Source organism: Anarhichas minor, unplaced genomic scaffold (genome assembly GCF_050575085.1).
Source record: "Anarhichas minor isolate MPS153535 unplaced genomic scaffold, ASM5057508v1 ptg000003l, whole genome shotgun sequence".
In the NCBI taxonomy this organism is placed as follows: Eukaryota; Metazoa; Chordata; class Actinopteri; order Perciformes; family Anarhichadidae; genus Anarhichas; species Anarhichas minor.
In genome coordinates this window covers 1,182,904-1,207,802 of record NW_027466449.1, presented here as the reverse complement: position 1 = coordinate 1,207,802, position 24,899 = coordinate 1,182,904, and the positions used below count along the sequence as shown (strand labels likewise).

The 24,899-nt window shown below is 42.4% G+C and overlaps 2 protein-coding genes across 4 annotated transcripts; both read left to right on the top strand.

Annotated features, from left to right (window-relative positions):
• The first annotated feature begins 219 nt into the window (after positions 1 to 219).
• Positions 220 to 5,462, top strand: ddost (dolichyl-diphosphooligosaccharide--protein glycosyltransferase subunit (non-catalytic)). The gene is made up of 11 exons (XM_076092918.1): positions 220 to 485; positions 1,587 to 1,697; positions 1,815 to 1,901; positions 1,989 to 2,092; positions 2,203 to 2,297; positions 2,584 to 2,677; positions 2,860 to 3,008; positions 3,786 to 3,933; positions 4,059 to 4,179; positions 4,326 to 4,432; positions 4,798 to 5,462. Exons 1-11 carry the CDS (start codon positions 251 to 253, stop codon positions 4,945 to 4,947), a joined length of 1,401 nt encoding a protein of 466 aa, XP_075949033.1. The 5' UTR covers positions 220 to 250; the 3' UTR covers positions 4,948 to 5,462.
• Positions 5,463 to 6,074: 612 nt separating this feature from the next.
• plekhm2 (pleckstrin homology domain containing, family M (with RUN domain) member 2) lies at positions 6,075 to 23,235 on the top strand. 3 transcript variants are annotated; one of them, XM_076092880.1, is made up of 21 exons: positions 6,075 to 6,654; positions 8,502 to 8,608; positions 8,860 to 8,969; positions 9,102 to 9,201; positions 9,394 to 9,481; positions 9,576 to 9,750; positions 11,173 to 11,232; positions 12,637 to 12,916; positions 13,028 to 13,756; positions 13,845 to 13,914; positions 14,542 to 14,632; positions 14,871 to 14,935; positions 15,423 to 15,511; positions 15,730 to 15,868; positions 16,399 to 16,589; positions 17,148 to 17,213; positions 17,586 to 17,745; positions 18,024 to 18,203; positions 19,074 to 19,190; positions 19,370 to 19,500; positions 21,401 to 23,235. In XM_076092880.1, the coding sequence occupies exons 1-21, from the start codon at positions 6,595 to 6,597 to the stop codon at positions 21,465 to 21,467; spliced, it is 3,075 nt and encodes a 1,024-aa protein (XP_075948995.1). In that variant the 5' UTR covers positions 6,075 to 6,594; the 3' UTR covers positions 21,468 to 23,235. The 3 variants fall into 3 exon arrangements, with proteins under 3 accessions (XP_075948995.1, XP_075949004.1, XP_075949012.1); XM_076092889.1 differs by having other exon boundaries at positions 6,076 to 6,654; positions 15,730 to 15,862; XM_076092897.1 differs by having other exon boundaries at positions 6,076 to 6,654; positions 15,730 to 15,862; positions 19,370 to 23,235.
• The last annotated feature ends 1,664 nt before the right edge of the window (positions 23,236 to 24,899 follow it).

The window sequence follows — 24,899 nt, the reverse complement described above, 5'->3', positions numbered from 1 at the left end:
TGGAAAGGTATGTTAAGTAATAAAATGTATAAATTCATTAAGGAAAATAAGTCACCTTCCAGGAATACAGCACAATAAGTTGTTTTATATGTCGCCACACTTTACTTCCGTGATGGTCAGTCTTATAATAAAGCTCTCATCCCATTGGCTGAGGCGGAACCCAGAAGGACGCGTTCCTCTCGGTGATTGGCTGGATATTGGGGTCAAAGTTAAGTCGACTCCTAACGCTGACGTCGACTTCTGCAGCAAAATGGCGTCGTTGACAGCAGTCGTGCAGACGAGCCAGCCCGGTCCTTTATTATCGTCCAAAAAACGGAACGGAATGACGACCCAAAGGAGGTTCAGACTTTTGGACGCCAGTATCATTCTATTCGTTTCGTTAGCTTCCATGTTGCCGTGTGCTTCGGCTGACGGTAAAACGTTGGTTCTTCTGGACAACGTCAATATCAGAGACACCCATTCAATCTTCTTCCGCAGTCTGGCAGGTCAGTAAGATGCGAGATTCGCGCTTTTTACATCCTTAAATACTCTCCTTTATACTCTTATAGATCTCCCCTTGTATTGCTAACAGGTTTCTGGCAGGGAATATAAAGTTAGAGCCTTTTGTGCTCGAGCGTTATGCAGCACAAGCATGCTAACGTTTTAGCTGCATTGTGTTTGCTGTGTCAAGCAAAACGTAATTCAAGGCGCTGTATTTTTAACTAATCAATGGTAGTGTAGTACTTGCTTGGTCATGTTAACTTACTCTGCATTTAATTGAAACGGGGCATACTTCAAGTACACCAAATAATGAATAATTTGAGACAATGATCAGCAATCAAATATTCAATTATGCCCGATGCAATTGATCGAAGATTCATGTATATTACCTTCATTTGAATATAAATAAGGTTGTTAACAGGATGCTAACATGTTATCCTGAATTAACTAATGTTCTGCATGCTGATGCCTTCTTATATACACTCTATGGCTAATACACTGTAAATGGGCTTGTCAATCCATCTTCAGCTATTTTTCTTAAAGGGACAGTTCTCACACAAATCAAAAATACAATTTAAAAAAAAATAAAAAAAATAAAAATAAAAATAGATATTTTTGATATGGGCACTTGGCTTTTAAAGCACCAAAAAAAACCACTCAATCGCAATGTCTCTTTCCAGAAATCATGACCCGGTGGCTCAAGATAATCCACAGACCTTGTTCCATGTAAGAACTATGGTTGCAAGAAAATAGTTCCTACTTGAAATTGCTCACAAGTTATGTAGTTTTGATTTTGGGGTACCCTGTCCCTTTGAGAAGATTTGTGAGCAGGTAACATAAAGTTTTATTCAGGCAGTAGAATTTTTAATATTGGTAGACAAGGAATCTACACTGTACATAGGAAGTCAAACATACATGATTTTGGTGGTTTCACTTGCCATTTTCTTTTCTCTCAACAATGATGTCGGCGCATATTGCAAGGGAGTTATAGTATAGAAATTCCCAGTCCTTTGGAAATGCAATGCTCCACCACTTTGTTAAAGTTAATGCAAAAAGGTTCAACACGTGTGTCGATGTTTCAGTGATGATGTCGCTCTCCTTTTCAGATCGTGGCTTTGACATCTCATTTAAGACGGCTGATGATCCCTCCCTATCTCTGATCAAATATGGCCAGTTCCTGTATGACCATTTAATCATCTTCTCGCCATCAGTTGAGGGTAAATTTCACAACTTTCACACACATACTTAATTCAAAATGAAGATAGCAGACATGTTTTTGCCTTGTTGAAACATTAACAATTGTTAAAATGTATCCCTGTTTTGGTCATTTTCAGACTTTGGAGGAAATATAAACGTGGAGACTATTACAGCCTTTATTGACGGTGGAGGCAACGTCCTGGTTGCTGCCAGTTCAGATATTGGTCAGTTGATTTCCAACAGCTTTTCTGTAATATATTATATAAAAATTCCTAAAATGCAAATATTAATGCCCTTCTCCTGTTACATAGGTGACCCTCTGAGGGAGCTGGGCAGCGAGTGCGGCATCGAGTTTGATGAGGAAAAGACTGCCGTCATCGACCATCACAACTACGACGTGTCTGACTCTGGAGACGTAAGCAGAATTCTGTTTAGACAGCAGGCACATTCAGTCTGTCTCTCCAATCCAGTCTTTAGAGCTGACGCTCCATGTTGATACTTACGAGTGATTCTTCCCGTCTCCAGCACACGCTGATTGTTGCTGATCCAGAGATCCTGATGAAAGCGCCAACTATTGTCGGCAAACCCACCAACAGACCTGTTTTGTTCAAGGGTGTTGGGTAAGCACAGCTCAACACATTTTAAATGTTAGCAACCGAGTAATCAAGGTGTATTACCGAACATCCAGTATATTAACACTCGCTGTTTTTTAATTATTACTTTATTAAATATAGTGAATGAATACTTAATTGCTTTGAGCAGCACCTCCCTAGGTGAACTTTTCACAGAATATTTACTGTATTTGGATGAAGCAGAGATTTTGGAGAAAGAGACATTGCATCTGTTTAGTAATGGAAGCTCTATAAAGTCTGACTAACATGCCATTCCTCCCTTCCTCCTTTGCAGCATGGTGGCAGACCCAGAGAACCCTCTTGTCTTGGACATCCTTACTGGCTCGTCTACTTCTTACTCATTTTTCCCTGACAGACCCGTCTCTCAGGTAAGATCACCAAAGATAACAATTGTATCAGATGTTTTTAATTCATAAAGTTTATTCAGGTGGTAATTGGCTACAGGAGACCTGAGTGGAACTACTTTTGTGTTTCCTTAGAAATTAACTACACAAGCTTTGACATCATTATTTTTTTTCAGATTAATAATATATATTTTTTACCTCTCCAGTACCCCCATGCTGTTGGCAAGAACACCCTCATGATCGCCGGCCTTCAGGCCAGAAACAATGCCAGAGTGGTTTTCAGCGGCTCCCTGGAGTTCTTCAGTGATGCTTTCTTCAACTCCGCTGTGCAGAAGGCCACGCCTGGCTCCAAGAGGTAGTCTTCACTGTTCATCACATCGCTCCTTCTTTTTCCGTCTCATGGATGTAATTACAGCTTCCAGTTACGAAATAAAAACCGCCATCAGCGACATTCTCACTTTTTGCCATGTGAACAGATGTTCATTTACTACTCAACCATGTTTCATGCAGGCGTTTGCAAGTCCTAACAGAGTCTTGAGCTGCCTACAGTTCAGTGTCTTAAAACTCCCTGAAGGTTGCCTTAAAGGGTAAATTCACCACATTTTTATGTGGATGTCAAATCAGCATTGATGGTAAATGTAGTAAATTGAAGCAACATTTACTATGAACACTGATTGGACGACCACAGAACAGGTGGCACGTTTTCCCTTTCATCCTGCAGCTCTGTGTATTGTGAAACACTTTCCTCTGGTGAGAAATGTCTCTAGTTGTGCATACTTTTCTGTTTTCTAACTCATCAAGCCAGTTTGTAGAAGGAAAGTATTCTTAAATGGTCTTTAAATGAATATTCAGGTGTTGCAGTTAAGACCTGTGTAGTTAACATGTAATGTGTAAGACTATAACTTTAAATGTCAACTCAGATATTTTTATGTTGGCTTCTGACAGGTGATATTTTTTTATACTAATTGGCAGTATTTCAAAAATGTTTTCATGTCCAAACAGAGCCAGCCCTAACAAAAACCTGCTCCAAATGTGTGCTGTGTAAACGTACGTCTTATCCTCCTCCTGACAAACAATAATATATTGATCAGTTCTAATGAGAACTCCTCTTCTTGCCGTGGTCTCTTGTTAGGCACGAGCAGACGGGGAACATGGAGCTGGCCGAGGCGCTGTCCCGCTGGGTGTTCAAGGAGGCCGGAGTCCTCAGGGTGGGAGCGGTTACCCATCACCCTGTTGGAGAGATCAATCCCCCTGCAGCATACACGATCACTGACCTTGTGGTGAGTAAAATTTCAGAGACTCATGTGAACAATCATCCAGAAGATGTTTTGTCTCCCACTGAATGAAGGGCTGTGTACGTTTTTTTATGTGCACATCTTAATCAGTGTAAAACCGTCCCACGCAGGAGTACAGCATTGTCATTGAGATGTTGTCCGAGGGCCGCTGGGTTCCCTTCGACGGAGATGACATCCAGCTTGAGTTCGTGAGGATCGATCCCTTCGTCAGGACTTATCTCAAGAAAAAGGGTACGTCTGTGGTTCTAAAACATTCACATTAATTCATGCTTCCAGTCTAAATGTGTTGCACCCTTGTGATTTGTGTGTTCGAGCTGTATGCACCTTCGCGGTCCCAAACTGTATCCACTGTTAATGCTGTGTTGTCTTTCTTCTAGGAGATAAATATAGCGTCCAGTTCACGCTGCCGGATGTGTACGGAGTCTTCCAGTTCAAGGTGGACTACAACCGACTGGGATACACACATCTCTACTCCACCACTCAGGCAAGTTAATTGGAAGGTTTACTTCACTTGGGCGTACGCAAATAACAAATACTGGTTTGGTTGCGGTACAGATATCATGCATGGACATTGGCGAATGCAAATGGAAGGAAATACTAAAGATCCAGTTATTTACCTTTTTGTTAATTTATGGTAATAGATGTAAAAAAAAAAAGAATGTCCCCAATATCTAACGAAGTAACCCAGTGATTACCAGTAGGGCAATCTCTCAAAGCCTTGGGCTATTATTTATAAGTTTACTTTCTGAGTACTGTGGCTTGGAAGAGGCTCTTCTTACTTAATGCATTTAACAACCAGGCTCAAATGTACGGTGGCCTAACTTTTGCTATTTTGTTTCTTCATCACAGGTATCGGTGCGTCCCCTGCAGCACACTCAGTACGAGCGCTTCATCCCCTCAGCCTTCCCGTACTATGCCAGCGTCTTCTCCATGATGGCAGGACTCTTTGTCTTCAGCATAGTCTTCCTGCACATGAAAGAGAAGGAGAAGTCAGACTAATGCAGAGAGACCGCCGGGGAAGGGATAACAAGATGATAGAATTAAACTTGTGGTGTGAAGAGTTGAAATTGAATGTCTCGGTGGCTTGAATCTCTTCACGCAGGGACTTGGACTGCAGTCCTCCGTAAAAAATACAGTTTCTGTTCGGTTATTGGGTCTCTCAACTAATCTGGGACTGGAGGCCAAAAGGTGTGACCATAATGCGGTGGTTGGGGTTTGTTTTGGCTTCTTTTTTTGTACTCTGAAATCATTCAAAGGCTTATAAATGTCCTGCAGTCAGTCAACGTTTGTATAAAGTTGCTTTACATTTGATAAATGATCTCTTAAGTAGAGCACATGCCTTGGAACCTGAGAGATATCCATAATACAATTTGATCCACATGTTCTCAACCAGGAAAATCTGTGGTAACTACATGCACTGAATATACCAACTGCTAATTTGTTTTTGATAAGTGTTTCCAAAAAAAGTTGGAGTCATCTTAACAATAAAATATTGACATTCCACTCAGAAGAAATTCCTGTCATTTCTGTGACACAATTGTACTTTGAAATCTGTCGCCTGGAAGACGCTGTGAGTGACAAACAGTCTTGTTGGTTGTAGTGATGTTCTTTACCGGAAGTGATGTTGTCGGAGTATCCACTCCAAATTCAGTTTAGAAATACGGTCAATTAAATGAGCAGCTTTGCAAACGGCGATACCTACGACATCAGCTACTTAATAAATACAAATTGTGTTAAAATACCGGTCAGTTGTCATAATTCTAATCAACATTGCAGTGTCAATGAAAGGGACAACCATGAACGGTGCTTTAACCTCTTGCACGTGATTTGCTTTGCACGCAGTCAGTCTGAATAAGGATGAAGCAATTCAAAACGCAGATTTATTGATGAATAAGTTATAATATCGAGTTGCACGCACGCCGAATTTAGGAGTTGGTTCTATTGATCTGAAATCCAGTCATTTTAAGATGTATTGTCTGTTTGCGCAAGGCGGAGGAAATGAAACTTTAAGTAGTCATGCTTTTGAACGCGGTTCAGTCTGCCCTCTCATAATAAGCCGTATTGGGGCTAGTGGTGACGTAACCCACCGACGGCCACTTCCCACTCAAACAGTTGGCGTTCAGTCAGTAGTAGCACAAAAAGTACCCCTAGCATCCGTGACTTTGATGTAGTTAGTAAACTTATACAGGCAAATATGCGACAAGGTAATGTAAAGTAGTTTACAACAGCTAACCACATTGATGAAACTAAGAGCATGATAACCACAAATGCTAAAAGTTATCCTGGGTTGGATTCAGAACTTGCTAGCCACCCCCACCCTGAGGTCTAGCGTTAAAAAAAAAAGTCAAGTGGCTAAAGCTAACGCGAAGCTAAACATTACTTGGCTAACCGGCCGGATCCGCTGACAGCGGTTGACTGTTCACGCCACTTGCTCGGGCACTAACATGGTGGTTGTGGACTAGCGCTGCTGCCGTATTGTACGTGTACAACTGACAGCCAGCGCTGTGTCGTTAGTTTGGCAGCCCACTGCTTTGGAGGGCAAGATAATGTGAGCTAGCTAGCTTAGACTGGCGTTAGCTTTACCAAACAAGAGCTCTGTCTCAGGAGTCAGCTGACAGGCTGCTGTGAGCTGCCAGCAGACCAGTGATGGATCAACTGAAAGTAAAGGATCGCATATTGGAAAACCTCTCCTTATCTGTCAAGAAGGTAAGTGCCGTCCGCTTGGTTAGCACACTTGAACGTTGTCACTAAATTGAAGTGTTTTCACGTGAATGACTGTAGCTAACGATAGGTCATCTTTTGTCTGCCAGAGAGGGCAACTTTCAAGTCGGTGGGACATTACCAGCTGGCTGCTACGAGAGAGGGCCTTTCCCTTACTGACACAAATAACATGTAGACTATTCTCTACGACTTCTGAATTCACTTGTATGTTCTATGGTGTTGTGGTTTTAGTTTCTCTTTTTGACCACGGTGTACCACAGTGGCATCAAGCCCCTGTGTCTGCCCACTGCGGTATGTGTTGTAAACACACCTGCAACTACATCAGGACACACATATTTGCAACACAGTAGATTTTTGCTCCTAATTTCCCTTTTATACTTATGGAATGTTTTAGATTTGTTGTCCAATTGTGCCTGATGTGATTGTGAGACTACCTTTCTCACAACTTGTCAGACATCGTTGCATCTTCTTCCTGGACTTTCTGCATGCTTGTACATTCACATTCACATTATTAGTCTTTAATGCAATGAATCAAGCCCAGTACTGCCTCTTACTTCCTTAATCCACCTTTTTCTAATCACCCCGTTTATCTCGTCTATTGTAAAGACTGCATAAGGACCATAAATAGTGCTCATGAAATGGAATGCCTCAAGTTTCCAAGAAGGAGTACAGTGTTTACCTCAAACAAACATTGCTTAGTCATGTCAAAGGATTCAAATTATTGTTCTTTGGGTCACAATCCTCAAAGCTACTCCGACCTACACTTTAGTTGGTTATGCTTAAGGGTTTGTGGCGCGCTGCAGGATGTTGGATGACAATGAAACACTCATCATCTGCAAGAACCACGTACCTCTCAGTAGAGCTGCCGTCATCTAACATTGTGCATAACATCCACATCAGATGAACGAGTAGGAATTGTAGCCTCAATTTGAAGGGGACCAAATACACTTGGTTAGATATCCTTCACAGCCGTGTCCCATGACTGGTTTAAGGCTCCAATCCACAGACATCAGCAGGCCCTTGGTATCTTCTCTGGTGATGCTCTGTCAGACCTGTGCTGCAGCCAGCTCACTCACTGCTTGTCTGGTCTTCAGCAGTGAAATCATAGCAGAAAATCCCAACAGAAAAACACATACTTCGTTGGACTTAGTTCAGAAACATTCCACTGCTTGGCACTGAATTCCTTGATTACTTTGACTGCATGTTCCACTATAGGATCATAGTCCTGCTGCACCGTCCTAAACCTTGGATCAGCTACAATTCCTTCAGCGTTCACCCCATATTGATGTGAACACCATTTAGCACCCTTAATGGCCAGTATCTGCTCATACTGTTGTTGCTGTTCTATTTAAAATCTAGTATGCGGGAGCACAGAGCCAAAAATAATGAGATGACTTGATCATCAGGTTAGACATTCATTACAGCCAAAAAGTACGGAACAGTTTGGCTTGTTTGCATGTTTTTGAAAGCTCTTTCACCAACTTCAACAGTCACTGATACCAACCGAGTACAGGATAACGGTGTACACTGCGTGGTGACCCCCGGCACACATAGTACATTGCAACCAAAGTTTTGAACAACGGGTATATCCACAAAATAAAACATCCCTCTCCAGATCCATGCACTTAAGCCATACCATCATAATAAAGCCAACCCATCCATTAAAAAATGAAATGGCTTAATAGGTATAACTTTTGAAGGTCTGTCCTTTGTAATAACTTTTTCAAATACAATCAGTTTTTGAGAAATAATTGCAATTTCTGTCACTGGAATGTGAGTTTTAGAAATGACCCTCTCTAAACTAACAGCAGAGAAACCATGTCTCTCTGTAGTTGCAGAGTTACTTTGCGGCCTGCGAAGATGAGACTCCAGCTATCCGAAATCACGACCGGGTCCTTCAGCGTCTCTGTGAGCACCTTGACCATGCTCTGCTGTATGGGTAAGAGACTTACTGCCAGTAAAAAAATCTGGTTATAAATCTTATTTCTGTATTTTCTGCACCTCATGTCCATGTTAACTGTCTCAATTATGACATGTTCTAGATGCACGCTACAAGTAATTGATCTAGGTGTGGATACTTCAGAGTATATTACGGTTCCATTGCTGTGAAAATGTAGCTCTTGTGTCATCACTCTGCTCACGTTGCCCCTTTCTCGCCTCACGCATGCGATACTATTTACTGCATTACAGCCTGCAGGACATCTCCTCGGGCTACTGGGTCCTGGTCCTTCACTTCACCAGGAAAGAGGCTGTCCGGCAGATAGATGAGCTTCGGCACATTGCAACCAACCTCGGTCGAAGTGAGACATCCCCCTCACTCCATCAAACACACTCACACGCACAGGATTTTAGTTTGCGGGGGGGGGGGGAAGCGTCGATCATGATTCAATTGGTTACATTCATAGAAAATAACTCTTCTCTGTTCTGCGTAGGCCGATCATGGTTATACCTGGCATTGAGTGAGAGCTCTTTAGAGAGCTATCTACGCCTCTTCCAGGAGAACCAAGGATTACTGCAGAAGTATTATTTCAAGTAAGTGTTCCAGTTACGAGTAAAGTTAGTTAAGTAATTCTGAATTTACAAACTGATGGTCTGTAACAAGTGGAAGTTGCATTTCAGGAATTACTTGTTGTGGCTGTTAGAGAACAAATAAATGTACTATTTTTGTGGTTAAAGTGAATGTCTGTCACTCACATGAAGCTAACTGATCTTCGTCTCTGCTAGGAACGCACTGGTCTGCAGTCATGACCACCTCACGCTCTTCCTCACGCTGGTGTCCGGCCTGGAGTTCATTCGCTTTGATCTGGAGCTGGTTAGCATGTGTTTCACGACAATATCAATAGAAATGCAGCTCTTAAGTGATAGCGGCATGCGTGTAACGTTTCTCTTGGGTCCTGCTGGTGCAGGATGTGCCCTATCTGGACGTGGCCCCCTACATGCCAGAATACTACAAACCCCAGAACCTGCTGGACTTCGAGGAAAGGCTGCCCAGCTCAGACAGCTTGTCCCTGCACTCCTTCACCTCCCTCACCTCCACCAACCTGGAGTGGGATGACAGCGCCATCGCCCCCTCCAGTGAAGGTAAGCAGTGGGTAGTGGGTCCCGATTAGCTCTCGTTGGCTCCGATGCCAATCCCAGTCCTTCAGTGTTTAGAGGCGGAAGCGCCGGCTAAAATGAGAAGCTGCTAGCTCAAGGTTTTGTACACTGCTCTTTGCTAATACGAGGGGAGAGGTAACAGATTTGTTACAGTCAGAGATGAACAAATCTTAAATCCTTTTATTTGTGCAGTACTGCTATCCTTTGAATTAGCCTCATCATGAATCTAGTGTCAGTTCTATGTGCCGCTGTGTCTCTAATCTGGACACTAAAGGACCAATCATGATGTAACTGTAGTGCAGAATGGCCGCATTTATTTTGGGTTCATGTTTGGATCAGGCCACAAGTACACACTCATATGCTGAGGCACGAATTCAGAGAGTGATGTCACGCTGACGGCATGTTGAAGCAGAAGTGAGATTGATCTTTGGCAGACTCTTGTGACTCACGAATACCAAAGTGCATTTCATCAAATGGATCACTTGGCGTCCAGAGGCTCGCGGCTACAGAATGTTCTCATCGGGGTGATTGCTGTTGGGGCAGCAGAGCTTCTGTTCGAAGAGAGAGTCCCCCTCGCCACGTGCTTCTCAACCGCCTCCAAAACAGAGCAGCTGGTTCAAGTCAAAATCAAATGGATTTATTATCCCACAAACGTAAAAACAGTTACAAACTGAATAACACTATTAATAACAAAATATTTCATGAAATTGAGGCCCAGAGGATCTGAAGATGTCCGGAAATTCACAGTCCTTCAGTTGTCTTCCTAGTGTCTCTGAGATGTCCCGTATCAGCTCAGTGATTGGCTGAAATCCAATAAGCCCCTCCTGGCCTTTGACCCGCTGGCCTGGTCAGTCACTCCTCTTCTGAACCGGTCCCCCCTCCTTCCTTAAAACAGCATACACCTTCATCCTCGCTTGGCCATCCTTCACTCATTCATATGGGCGTGTCTGAAAGGCCTCACTCAAAATCCCTCACCTTCCTTCATGGTTCAAAACATTCAGTGACTATTCTTACAGTGTTCAATTCATACCGTGACTATACTTTTTAAGTTTAATACATTCAATGATTATGCTTTCATGGTTTAACACTTCTATAAGTAAATATACTGTAAACATACAATATCCACCACTAGGGGTGCTATTAAACATACCAGCAATGCTTTTAAACTTAAAGTCCTCACATTGCGACGCTCACTGAATGCTTTCCACGTCACTCTGCACAAAGTACTGAGTCAGTTTCCCTCTTTTAGTTTTAGTTCCCACTTTGTCTATTCGTCCCCATCGATTCTGTTATTTCATAGACCATATGTCATGTTATTTTTCTCTTCCATTGTGATCTCCTCTCTCCTGTCTCCACTCCATCTCTCTCTAATATTGAATGTCATCCTTCCTTGTTTTTTTTTTTTAGATTATGATTTCGGTGACATCTTCCCCGTGTTGCAGTCATTGCCAAGTGCAGACTGGGAAGGTGGGACATTGGTCAACCCATCCCCTTCCTGCTGTTTCACCCTCCCTCCCTCCTATCTAGCATGGCCGTCCCTCAGTTTGTGCGTAATGCATGCTGTGTGCGCTAGTCAGTAATGTTGATATGTAAAGTACAGCTAGCTGGTGCAAAAGACTGCTGATCTGAGGACATGGAAAGAAGCACAATCAAAGGGGCTGGGGTAAAAGTGATTCTAATTTTTGGGAATGGATTCAGTCGGAGGGGATTTGTGTTTGGATGTAAAGTTGTGTGGCACACTTTCAGTTAATAATATAAATTAAGTGATATGGCAGGCATATGACTTACATTACTGTACTTCATATGCACAAAGCTTTCTGTTAACCTCCATGAAACATGAGGTATGAACTAACTGAAAGCCTTCTTTTGACAGTAGTATTTTAATGTCTAGTAAAGCCCACATTCATTTTTAGTAAAGCTTCTCTTAATGCTCATTGAATTATCCAACAAAAACACAAGGTGTCGTCATAATGAATAGGTTGACAGGTAAGTTTGGGAGGAAGCACAGCTCTTTGGTTCTCTGGGAATTCATTGTTGGGCGGGTACATGGAGCTGCTATCTGTCATGTTCTGCACGTTGCGTTACTCATCTTGGGAATGATCCGAATGCTCACTCTGCCTTTTTGTTTACCGCAACAAGATAACCGCCTGGTGTCCTGCCCGGTACTCACCTCGTCCAGTCTGTCTCCATTACACTGTGTTATCTGTTTGTCTGGCGCATCGTTGTCTTCCTGTGCGATATGTGGCACTGGTCTCAGTTCAGCTCAACTGTAGTGTGGAGGTAACGATCAAGAAGAGTTGCTTAAGTACATAGAATGCAACTTCCTTGAAATTATTACAGCGTCGGCTTGCAGTAAGCTTGTCAGTGGGTCAGTCCGCTCACGATGAATCAAAAATGCTGATTCCTCCAAATTGTATTATTTAAATATTTGTTTAGTATGACCCATCTCTAACTGCAGAGGTAATGCTTGACCTAGGCCAGTGCCATGAAGTAAGCTGCTGTCCGTGCACCTACTTGATGTCTTGCGCATTGTGTTTTGTGCCTCTCTCTCTGACCCTGCCAAAGAACTACAAAGGACACTGCGGCCCCTAACATTTGTTTGTGTGCGATGCTGATGAAGAAACACGCAGAGTTTTTGTGAAAATGTCTCGTATTGGTGATGAAACATGAACAAAAAAAGACACATTTGAATGTGCTTGGATAGAAACAGCTCACAATTACTTTCTATCGTCAAACTTTTTGATTTCTAAGTTAATCACTCAACTTACCGGCGAGACAGTGGAAGCAAAAATTCTGTGTAATTCTTCTGTATATTCATAACTACATGTGGGTGACTGCTACTTTAACTCTTGGTGTATCTTTTCATGTCAGAGGGTGACCTGACTGACCAGACCAGCTGCCCACGATCCAGTGGCTCTGATCCCCAGACAGTCATCAGCGACACGGTGGTCCTTTCCGCTGGCACTGTGAAGGTGATGGCAGCAGCTCATCTCGCTGCGGACAGCCCAACGTACAGACACAACCCCTTCAACGAGGACTCGGACACCAACACCTCAGCCGACGTCACGCCGGTTCACTTGGCCAGCTGCTACTATTCCGTCACCGCTGTAGATGACACGGAGACCACCGGCGGCGAGCTGGAGGTCATAAGGTACAGTAGTAACAGGTTCAGTTTCAGGCTCGTCCGCTCACATTCTACCTGCACAGTTGTTGTAATTGTATTAGAACGGAGGAACCACAGCTAACCATTCTGGTCTTCCAGGATGGCCAGACGAAGGAAAACAGCCAAGAAGCGACGAGGGAGGGGCTCCACAGATTCCATCAGCAGCCTCCAGAACTCTGTCTCCTCCGAGCACGTGGAAATGGGCAACAGCCTCCAGTCTTCAGAGGATGTGGATTCATTGAACGGCGCTGTAATTCAGCCGGATGCAGAGGCCGAGCTGAGGAGAAGCCGGGTGGGATCAGAGGTTGTGGAGGAAGGAGACGAGGACGGAGTAGAAAGCCTCCTACGGCTCCCAGAGATGACTGACACCTCCATGGACACCGTGGGCCAACCGCTCCGTGATGTCATGGACCGGCTCAACGGGGCTCTGGATAGGGAGGAGGCCTGGGAGCAACGAGAGGAGGGAGAGGAGAAAAGCGGCGCCGACCGTGACCGGGGTCCCGAGCCCCCTACGCAGCAGCCCTTTCGGGAGGATTCAGAGGGTGAGCCACCTGACCCAGCCCCAGGAGAGACGTCTCTCTTCCTGCAGGCCCCTGCTGAGCCTACAGTCTTATGCTGCTTTACCCCCAACAGTTCAGACTCTACTCTCTCGGGTGGTGGCCACTATGACTCTGCAGAGCATAGCCACTCGCAAACTCTTTCAGGTGGCCTTAAAGATGAAGGAGATGCAAAAGCGTCAGCAGGACAGGAGCCCGAGATAAAGACCGGGGAGGAAGACACAGAAGTGTTTACTGAGGAAGCAGAGAATTCTCATCCTGCAGAGTTTAAGTAAGGAGTTTCTAAAAAAAGAACACATTGTTTGTTGTTGTAATGTTGTTCAAAGTATGTTTAATGTTCTTCATATTTTATATTTCAGAGTGGACAACAATCACTTGCTTCTTCTCATGATTCATGTATTCAGAGAGAACGAGGAGCAGCTCTTCAAGGTGAAGACGGAGGATTGTTGTTATATTTTATTTATGTTGAAAGAAGTTACATCTTTTGGATAAAATGTGAATGTATCAATCAAATAGTAACATTTAAAGAAATAAAGCAGCACAGTGATGTCATGGTCTTTTACCAGGCCTGTTTTCAATCGTCTAGAAAATTGATCGTCTATCACACGTCTTTAAATCAGTTTTGGTTCTTAACTCTGACAGTAAGGGGAAGAAGTGGTTTTGGACACTGTTGCTCAGTGGAAGTGTTGCAAGGCTCAGTTTGCCAACTGCATTGTAACTGCTTTTACTCAGGCTGTAGCAATGTACCTGTCTGCTGTAAGCCTGTTAAAAATCCACACTTTTTCACACACAAACAAACAAACATTAGCTTAATTAGCCTAAATAATTTCAAGTATCAAGTGAATAAAGAGTGCACACGTTTGTGATAAATGATGAGAACTTACAGCTGATGATGGACAGTCAGTCTACAAAATAACTGACCTATAAAGTTTGTTATCTGCTGTACTACAGTGTGCTATCCAGTTGCCAGAAGCCATCGCTCGTGAACACAACAGTTTGACACAGATGAATGTGGAGGCTGCAGACATTTGACAGAATTTATCTCTGTGTTTTCAGATGGCGAGAATGAGCACAGGCCATATGGAGGGGGACCTGCAGCCCCTTTACCTGCTGCTGACTGACTGTTACATCTACCTGCTTAGGAAGGGTAAGTGCTTAAAAACAACATTTTTTTTCACACATGGGGAAACAGGCATCGCAATTTCCTTACGTTTGGGGAGTACAATTTTGACCATGTCTTCGTAAAGCGATGGTGTCCATCATAGCATTGCTATGAGAATTTCTTTGACATTACATTTGAATAAGGTTATTCTTGAGACAGAAAATACTTTACACTAACATGTGCTCGCTGCGTGTCTTGGTTGTACTTTTGTTTTCCTCCACAGGTGCAGCAGAGAAGCCCTACACTGTGGAAGCTGCTGTTTCCTATAATGAGCTGGACTATCTTTCAGTAAGTGTCCTCCACAACAGAATTTACTTCACATATGTCCATGGCCTGGGCCGCTGTTATTTTACACACACATGTTTCCACAAACCCTTTCATGTTGTCTTCTTACGGTGTGTTGACACCAAACGCATTCATATAGGGCATGTGGGAGCCGGGACTGATACAGACAGATTGGCACGTTTTCTTTATCATCATGCTCGCATATTTTTGAAGCGGAGGCTTGTAGTTGCCAAAGTTACAATCATAGCAAATTGCTACTTGTTAATTAAAACTATTGTATTAGAATAAAAGAGGTATATAATAAACCTGCTGTTTGGCCGGCAGCCAGCGCTTATGGGAAACTGCATGGTCCAAAAATGTGATCTATATTAAGTTAATTACAAGATATTTATGAACTAATTAGACTCCAGCAAGATGTGACAGCTGTGGTAGTGGAGCACAACGTTAGTTTGGTGTCTGATATATCAGATGCAATGCTGTTTTCCTTTAGGTGGGCCTTGACCAACAGACAGTGGCGGTGGTTTGCACCAACAGACGAAGAACATTCCTGTTGGACACAGCTGATGCCTCCCTGACTTTGTGAGTGTACCTGTTTATCTCTGCCTCGTGTTTCTTGGTTCTCTGACTCCATAAACTGTTTTTGAGAGCAATGTGCAACTCTTTGCAACGAGCCAGCGTGCACAAAATCACAACTACTCGTGTCTATATGTGATGTATTGTGAGCCACACAGGGCACGTCACAAAATGGATGATTGATGATTGTTGAACTTATCCAATCCATCCTTCTTCACGTACAGGTGGTTCTTGTCTGTTCTCCAGTCAGCCATGGTGAAGGGCTGTCGTGAGCCTCCTTACCCCTCTGTGCTGACGGATGCTACCATGGAAAGACTGTCTCTCACGAAGTTTGTCTCCCAGGAGTCTCACTGTGAGGTACATGTGCGTTAAACTTCTCATATACTGTATCAGCTCTTCCTTACAGGTCTGGTCTTTACAGAGAGAATGATACCAACGTGTTACTAATCACCACTAGTAACTCAAGTGAAAGAACAGAAACTTTTTGGGGAAAATCTGTGACGCAAGTAATCACAAATCATAGCTAGTGTGTCAAACTGTAACACACAAATGCACAGCATTTTCATTTCTAGATGCATTGGGCGGGTAAAAATGGATTTAATCATGTTTGTATACATGGAACTTATTTTGGACTGCATCACCATGTAATAATGACATGATATTGACAACAAAATATTAAACACAATGCTCACTGTGATAAATACTTCACCTAAGTCTCTGGAAGTCAAACTTCACATTATATATGAATTGAAGTAACTGGCTGCCTGGAAGGTTTTTCCATAATTCTATAAAGTTTGGGAGTCCCCCATAATAACATTATTTTTTTTACCACTTTCCTGTTCTTTGGCTGACTTTCGGCGCAGTGGTAAACTAATACTTTCCTGTTTCTCCAGGTATGTGACGTGTCTATCCAACTGTACTCACTGGTCCACTGGGAGGATCCTATGGACATGACTTTGTCACCCCAGGGTGGCCCACCAATCTCTGGACTACCTTCCAGCACCAAGGAGGGGGCTCTGCAGTACCGGGCTGGAAGCACCTACCTGGGCAAAGAGCTCTGGAAAAGCTGCTACCTCGTTCTCAGGTATGTGCAGGTCGCACACGCCAGTATCCAGTACCTGGTATCGATACGTTCCTTGAGATCAGCTGGGTTCCATACTCATCTCAATTCCCATTGTAATATCTATTGCATTTAAGAATGACAACTACATACTGTAATCCTGAAAAACCAGTGTGTGTGTTGAGTGTAAAAAAAATGTAGATCACATTTCCCATAATCCCCAGTACTCAACATGTGTGTCATCAGCCAATGTGTTTATGATTAAATCGTTTACCAGAACACAAGGTTCTTCATAGAATTATCCTCTTCATTGCTGCTATTAAAGTGCACCAGATTGATGCATTTAACTATAAAAGTAAAACATTTTCATTTCAAGCTTGCCCCCGGAGCCCCCTAGAGGGTGAATATTACAATATATATCTGAGAATAAACAGCGCAATGTCCCAATAATGTATTCCATTATTGTGTCCCAATATTGTGCAGCCCTACACTGAATATTATGTGAAAACAATTTATATTTTTGCAATATAACATCAATCTTTATTAGGTGAATATATGAACAGCTGTCTCTGTTTCTTGCAGAAAGGGGATTCTGTACCTGTATTCAGAAAGAACTGATGTGGCACCTCTGCTGTCAGTCACTATGCGGTAAGCTTCAACTGGCTGAAAGGTCGTCCCGTTTCACAGCAGACATTTTGAGCCGCCATTGCAGGATAGCACAGTGTCACTAATAGCATTACGACACCTCTCCTCTATTCAAGCGTCCCAGTAAGTCCTGACAGAGACACAGTGAGCCAGCGTGCACAATACCAGGACCATGAAACTGAAACGGCTAAATGGAATTCAACCATCATCGATTCGATTGTTTACTCCTGTGCTTTTCCCTACAAGGACAAATCAAAAGGCCCATTAGACTAGAGCTGATTGAAATGTGGAGGCTTTTATTGTTCAAAAGCAGCAAACGACACGCTGAGAAAATGGTGTTCGCTGATGTATTTTCATGCCTCTTGTGCCCAACAGAGGAGAGCACTGTGGAGGTTGCCGTCGCTCAAACAGCACAGAGCGTCCGCACGCCTTCCACGTCATCCTGACGGAGCGGCCGGCGCTGGAGCTCAGCGCCAACAATGAGCAGGACATGGCCGACTGGATGCTGCTGCTCTGCCAGTCCGTCTCCAAAGGGGTAACGAGTTATACATACGCATGCATCGTGTGTTTTCATTTCTAATATCGCATGTATCTCAAGCTTTTAATAGACGCTAGATAGATAGACAATAATAGGTGTCACACAGTCTGTTCATTATCAATCCGTAATGAACATTTTTACACCGGCCCAACCTTCCATGTGGGCACGTACAGGCTGTTTCCCTCCCTAAACAAAGTTCACTAGGACTCCAGTTGCTGATGTTCTTAATGGTTCATAATAAAGGTATAATTAAATTATAGCCACTATACCTGCAGGTCATCCCTCAAGGTGTGGCCCCCACTCCATGTATCCCATGTTGCCTGGTGATGACAGACAGGAAGCTGCTCACCTGCCATCAGGACTGTCAGACCAGCTTCTTCCGTTCGCTGGGCAGCGCCGATATCTGTGACGTCACTTCCGTCAGTCTGGAGGCCGACAAGGAGTACTGTGTCATTGTGAGTGGCCATTTGTTTAACTTCTCTTGGTGTTAGTCCAATGTATGGATTTATATGAGACTTAAACTAATTACTTTATGTATACATAAGTATATGCTACACAGTTACAATGTATTAACTATTAAATTAAGCTGTTATGAAGTTCTGCGCTCTCAGGACTGTGCTTTTGCTTAGGGTATGCATTGATAACATAAAACATGTATCTAATTTGTCACCGATGTTTGGCAGATTAAGAAGCTGAATTCATGAAATAATGATTTTTAAAACGTAAGAAAGTACCAGCGTCTCCATGCTATCCTAATGTAAATATGATATTTCCAGTCTAACAAGGGGTCCAGCCTTCATAAGCATACAAGACACACGTCATACATCACGCTGCAGTTTGTGTGTACCAAACAAACTGCTCTAACTGGTATGAATAATAAACAGCTAACAGGGTCAGGTGTCTCCTCAAACTAAACCCAAGACCTGGTGGGTCTTGGGTTTAGCTAAACTCTAGTTACATTTTGTCATGAAGTACCTTCTACCGCAATATTTTTTGTTGAAACAAGTAAATCGTGTGGTATAATTTGTATTAATGAACAATCTTGATTGAGACCATGAGAACAGTATGAGATTACTGAATGGACTTTGTCTATTAGTTACATCTTCAGGTAGCATCTTTAGCTTTATCTACGGTACATCCCACTTGCACCAAGACGAAGCAAGAGGAAATGAGTTCTTTTAGCATTAGTTCAATTTAGTCTAAAAGCGTAAACATTGAACAGGCAGTACACTATATATATACCAGTTTACCAGTATATAGTTCTGCTATAATTCTCTTGTGTTTAGGAACTTTAATGTAAGCCGTCCAACTTTCTCCCTCTGTAGGAGTTTGCGTCAGATCGGACCCAGTTCCTTCCTCCGTGGGTGTTGTACTTCAGCGGCTGTGAAGAGAGAGATCGACTGCTGGAGGTGTTAGACAACACATGGAAGGCTGTTTTCCAGGTAGGAAGATAGTTAGACTAGTCGTTATTGTGGTTCAAGGAAGGAAGAAAGAAAAAAGTCAGTAATATTGCAATATTTGCTGTCCTAAAAACATTAGTATTCAAGATCTTATATCCAACAATTCCTGCCAATGGCTGTGCATCTCATTAAACCCTCATGTATGTCCTCGCTGTACACAGGTTGATCTTCCCCACAGAGAAGTGTTGGATCTGTCCGTGCAGAAGCGTTGCGGGGAGGCCCTCGCCCTGATGAATAGCGCCTGGCAGAGGGCAGACAGTCTGGCCCGAGGCAGAGCCCAGCGTGAACCCTGGTGCTGACAGACACACACACATATGCACGCATACACTTACCTGTGGGTGGCCACTGAGACAGACCGATCGTTAAACAGTCTGGTATAGTTCCAGGACAGACGGAGTTCACTCTGGCATTCAGTCTGTGTCACTGTAAACTGAGCTGAAAATCAGACGCGGTTATTGGTTGATGCACTACAGCGCAAGCACGTGATGCACCTCTGATTCACCGATGAAACGTTTCTATCAGAGAAACTGCAGAAGTAGCAATGCATACGGCACGTCACACATCGCAGCAAGACATGCTCGCTTGAAGTGAAATGAATCGATATTAACAAAACGATAAAACTGATTTGTATTTGATTCTAGTGACACATTGCCATTATTCCTTTGTTAGAGCTTCTTAAGAAATAGCAGCACTGCAGAACAAATATGCTGAATCAAGGAGAAGTTTGAGGTCAGATGATATGACTCTTTCTTGACTTGTACTAAAAAAGCCCTGGCGATGGATAATTGTAGAACGTACACAATGTACAGTTGATGTGTCGAGACTTTGAAACCAGTCATCATTACGTCGTGCGTTCAAATATATCCGGCTGTATTGAGTTTAAGAATTCTGTCTCCACAAAGTAAACCTTGACGTTGAGATGTAAACGGGAGCGATGATGAAACACACATTTAGTACAAGCTGAGAGGAAGACAAGGACCCGGTGCCGGCAGCTTCCCTGCACAGTGGAAAAAAAGAAAATTATTAAAGTTTACTTAAAAACAAAATCAATCTAATGTATGTCAAGAAAGCCATACATGAAGGGGCAGTCGATGCTCGTTTGCTACGTGGAAAAAGTTCACCCTCCTTGCCTTGCACACACAGAAGTAACGCTCTCTGACCTGCACAAGTCACACAACTGTGTGAAGATAAGTCACTCCTTGCTTAGTACCAGTTACAAGATGTTCTACTGAACCGGTACAGTTATCGAGCAAAATGTACAGCGCTGTACAGTATCAACGCATAATCACCGATGGTTATGTATGTGTCAGTTTTCAGGTTCACTAAGGGCAACATACTGCTACACTGAATTCTTGTCACATACAGAATGAGGATCCCAATACAAAGAATATCTGGATGTTTAACAGTTGCACTGTACACGACATGCTCAAACTCTATCTGAGAACTTTCTTTACCAATTTAAACTTTGTCACACGTTCAAACAAAAGAAGAAAAACTATCAGGAAATGCGACAGACTTGCCTTTTTATCTCCACTCTGTAGAGACGGGTGGAGGCTTCCATGCAGACTTGCACATTGTTTTTGCTGTTAGCGTTTTTTTTTTTAATGGTACCAGTTGTGATTTTGTTTTCATATCATAACGTGCTTTTGTATGACCTTTGCAGAGTAAGTGGGAACAATTGTTGCTAAATTATTTAATTGAGTGGGGACAATCTGCGGGGGGACTGACGTCTGACACATATATATATATATATATATATATATATATATATATATATATATATATATATATATATATATATATGTTCCCCCTTTAATGTGGGCAAGTATTTAAGGAAGAATCTGTTACTGACTGAGAGCTACAACTTGTCTTGGCTTACCATTTTTACTTTGCACCAGTGGTTAGTGGCACGTTACTGTGCTGCACTCTGTACAGTGCGATCGGGACACTCCGCTAAATTAGAAAATCACTTTCTACACGAGTCGTTTAGTGGTGCAAGACAATGTTTGATGCTTAAAGTCACAATCTCAAAGACCTCCGTTTCATTCTCTTTGGCTGAAAGCAGTAATTGCAGTTGTCTTATTTCGGATCCCACTTCCCAGTGATCCAAACAGGATGTGTGGCGTCACTTATTTCTGAAGTGTCACTACTGTCTGGAGTCATCGATCTTTTCTTTGTTTGTTTCGCCATAGTAACCGTCTCAACAGCAGCAGAGACCAGAAAAAAACCAGTGCACCGCTTCACTCGCAAGTGAGTTGAAGAGCCAGTCTGTTGCGTTAGCTCCGCCTACCCTCTCTGGCGAGCCAACCGTTGCTGGGTGATGGTGAAGGCGTCGCTAACTGTGCTCCCGGGAATGTCGCCGCAGACACTCGGTTCATAATACTGCAAATGCAACGGCTGTCATCAGTGGGCCATCGGCTCAAACACCATTGTGTTACCTCATAGTAGGTCATTCAAATCTTCGAGATTATTACTTTAAATAGCCATGTGTTACATCAGTTCTTCGCCGATTGTTTTAAAATAGTCTGTAATATCATATAATATCAAAGCTTTACTTGGAAACGGGATAAGCATTGGAAGACCCGAAACCAAACCCTTCATAGTTTCCCTATAAACTATAGTCAGTAGATGGTTGTGTATGTGTTTCAATCTGCCCTTAATGACACTGATGAGAGTACTGCTGCTCTGCCAATGACGGTGTCTAACCGCTCTCCTTACAAGGCTGAGATCAGCCTGAGATTTCTTTTGCAATGACAATGTTGCCTTTTTGTCAACCTTGACTGAACTGGACAAAAAACGTTTACACTAAATGACGCCCTATTTATTTATTTCTGTGGTTGCCTCACACTGTACGACTTGGCTGACTGCGTTCGAACACTCAAACAATCATCTTAGGTTCATGTTGGGGTTTTCTTTTCTTTTTACTCTTTTGTGTTAAAATCTGTGCTGTATGTAGGGCTGGGTATGAACCTCGATACTCTCTAAGGACAGACATAACGCTGTCCTCATTGAATGTTGGCACACAATGCTTGCTCATTGTCATTTAATTGGATGATGACAAATGTTTGTGTAAAAAATACATGATTATATTCGATACTGAAAATTATCCAGTATCAAAAACCTTCAAATGATACCCAGCCCTATACACACAATATGTCACTTATTTATTGTATGTACAAAATGTCTTTCTCAGTCACACTGTTACCTACACGTCAGCATTAATCAGTGCTTTAAGCCTTTCTAAGTGCCGCTTGGTCTCATTCGTCGTCTTCTTTTTTTACAAAGAAATCTAATCTCAGGTGAAAAAGGTCACATCCAAAACCTTACGACTCACCGTGTGTTCTTTTTTTTAAACGCTGCTGTTTTTCTTTTTTTAAATTCTAATTTGAATATTTGTTTTAAATCCCTTTTTTTTTATTTTGGTTTGATGCAGCATTATGAAGTTATTTTTGCGCACACAGACAAGGCTGCAAAGTAATATTACATGTTGGAAAAGGTTTTATGTAAAAGTCCTTTAATAATTCAGTGGGTTCCGAAATAGGATTGTTAAATTGCGTAGTTATATTCGTCTCCTCCAGTGGATTACTTTAGGACTTTTTGACCAGGGAGAGTACACTTGCAATAAGTTGGACTTACTTGAAATGTTTGTTGGATTAAAGACAAATAATCAACTGCATAGAGTTGTTGTCTATGAAGTGTATATAAAGAAAAGGTTAAAGTAAGTCTCTTTGAGCAGTGTTGTGAAAGTGGGACATTGCTGGCCAATGATGGATGACATCTTCCAAGTGACGCATTGTGAAAAAGCGCCTTTTTTTTGTTCGTAACTGTATTACTGCATGTAATATATGTATGACGTTTAGCGGTTTAATTGAATTGTAAATAGAGCACTAATCAAATATAACATACTGTACACACACACACAGATGAATACGTCCAGAAGGTTTTACACTGTTCATAATGGTAATGAATGTACAAATAAACCTTTGTGATTGGACAGCGTAACTGAATAAATTGGAACAAAACCTCGGCTCCTGTAGTGATACATGCGCTATATGCACCGGTACATCCTCTTTTTAACATCTATAGTTCTGTTGTAGGTCAAACCTGTGGAATGCCATGCGTTCAAAAACAGTCGTGTTAGAGCAGGGACAGAAGATTCACAGGTAGGAGAGCAGCTGTGCGTTAGGTAAGCTGTCAAACTAAAAATGTAGTCACCATCGCACACTGCTGTTCCTGCTTTAATCACCAGTGTGCAGCATGTCAAAGGATGGTTGTCAGCGAAAAGACTGCACACACAAAAAATGGCGTTCTGACTTATGTTATATGTCTGAGGGAATTGATTTGTTTACTGACTTTAATTCCTGACTTTTAAACTCACTTTCCAGCCTTGATCACTGTTTTCAAATCAGTACTCCCAGAACACCATTTTCAAACCAATACTGCTGGAAGACAATTAAGCTAGAATGACACTGGAAAACCATGCTTTCCAAACAAAAAAAGGAAATCAGCGTGGTCTATTGCTGTATGCTGCGTTCTTCAATAGAGCTCCAGTTCCTCCCAGTCACCAGTAGAGGTCACACATGAACCTCTAATTAAACCCCATTAACAAGAATCTGGTCTGTCCTTGATATTCTACATATCATGTAGGTAGTAATGAGTAACCTACTTACTTTACCTTCTCTTTTTACGATACTTATGTTTTAGCTTTTACACCATATGATCAAAAGTACCAAGTGGATGTTTGGTTTGGGGCTGTTTTTCCTTAGTTTGGACGACGCTCCTTAGTTCCAGTTAAAGTAAATTCTAATGCTGCAGCATACAATTATAGTTCAGGCAGCAGTGTGCTTCCAAATTTTGGGCCACAGTTTTAGGAGGCCCTTACCTGTTTCAACGTGCACAAAGCCAGCCAAGATATGAGTTTTTGTTTTTGTTGCAAGCTGATAGCTTTAGAATGAGATGTTAAACTATGTACTAATCTAGCATTCACATACTTTTGGCCATTTGAGGTATTTATCAAAGGGTCGGTTCCTGAGCTTCTTCAGAACCACTCTGTTATGTCTTGATATTACTCATATTCCCAGTTGAAGCTACCCAGCACAATCTCTGTCTGCCTTGTTTTTTTTCTAATTGCGGTGAAGCAAAATCAGGTATGTGTCGCATGCTGTCCGATCTTAAAGTTTGGAGCACCTGTCAAATACTACAGTGATAGCATTCAATAACCACTGCTTCTACCAATCAATGGGGTCTTTTTTTTTTAAACATTGAGAATATAGATCTACTTAAAGATAGTATAGTTAACTTTGTATCTGGTGCAATGTAAGATGTTCAGTATCGGCTGTAAAGAGTCCATGGTGACAAGAAGACTATATCAAGCGCAGCATCGATGGGAAATGTTCAAAGCCTCTGGTGTTTTTCATTATTTTGTAGTTGCTCGGGCAACAGGTTACAGCTGGTGTTGTTCAGGTACATTTTAGCAGCGTAACAGCACCTCGGGTGTACTTGTGCTGCCATGGTTTCGACGAGCCCCTAACTCTTCTCCCAGTGTGCGTCGTCTTCTCTGCACACAACTATACAGAACAGCATCAAAGAGGATTATAGGGAAGTGCTTGTTTGACTTTAGTCCCTAACTTGGGTCAAGCTCCAAAAACAATGGATCCATTTCATAATTCATCTGAATGCATCTTTCATTAG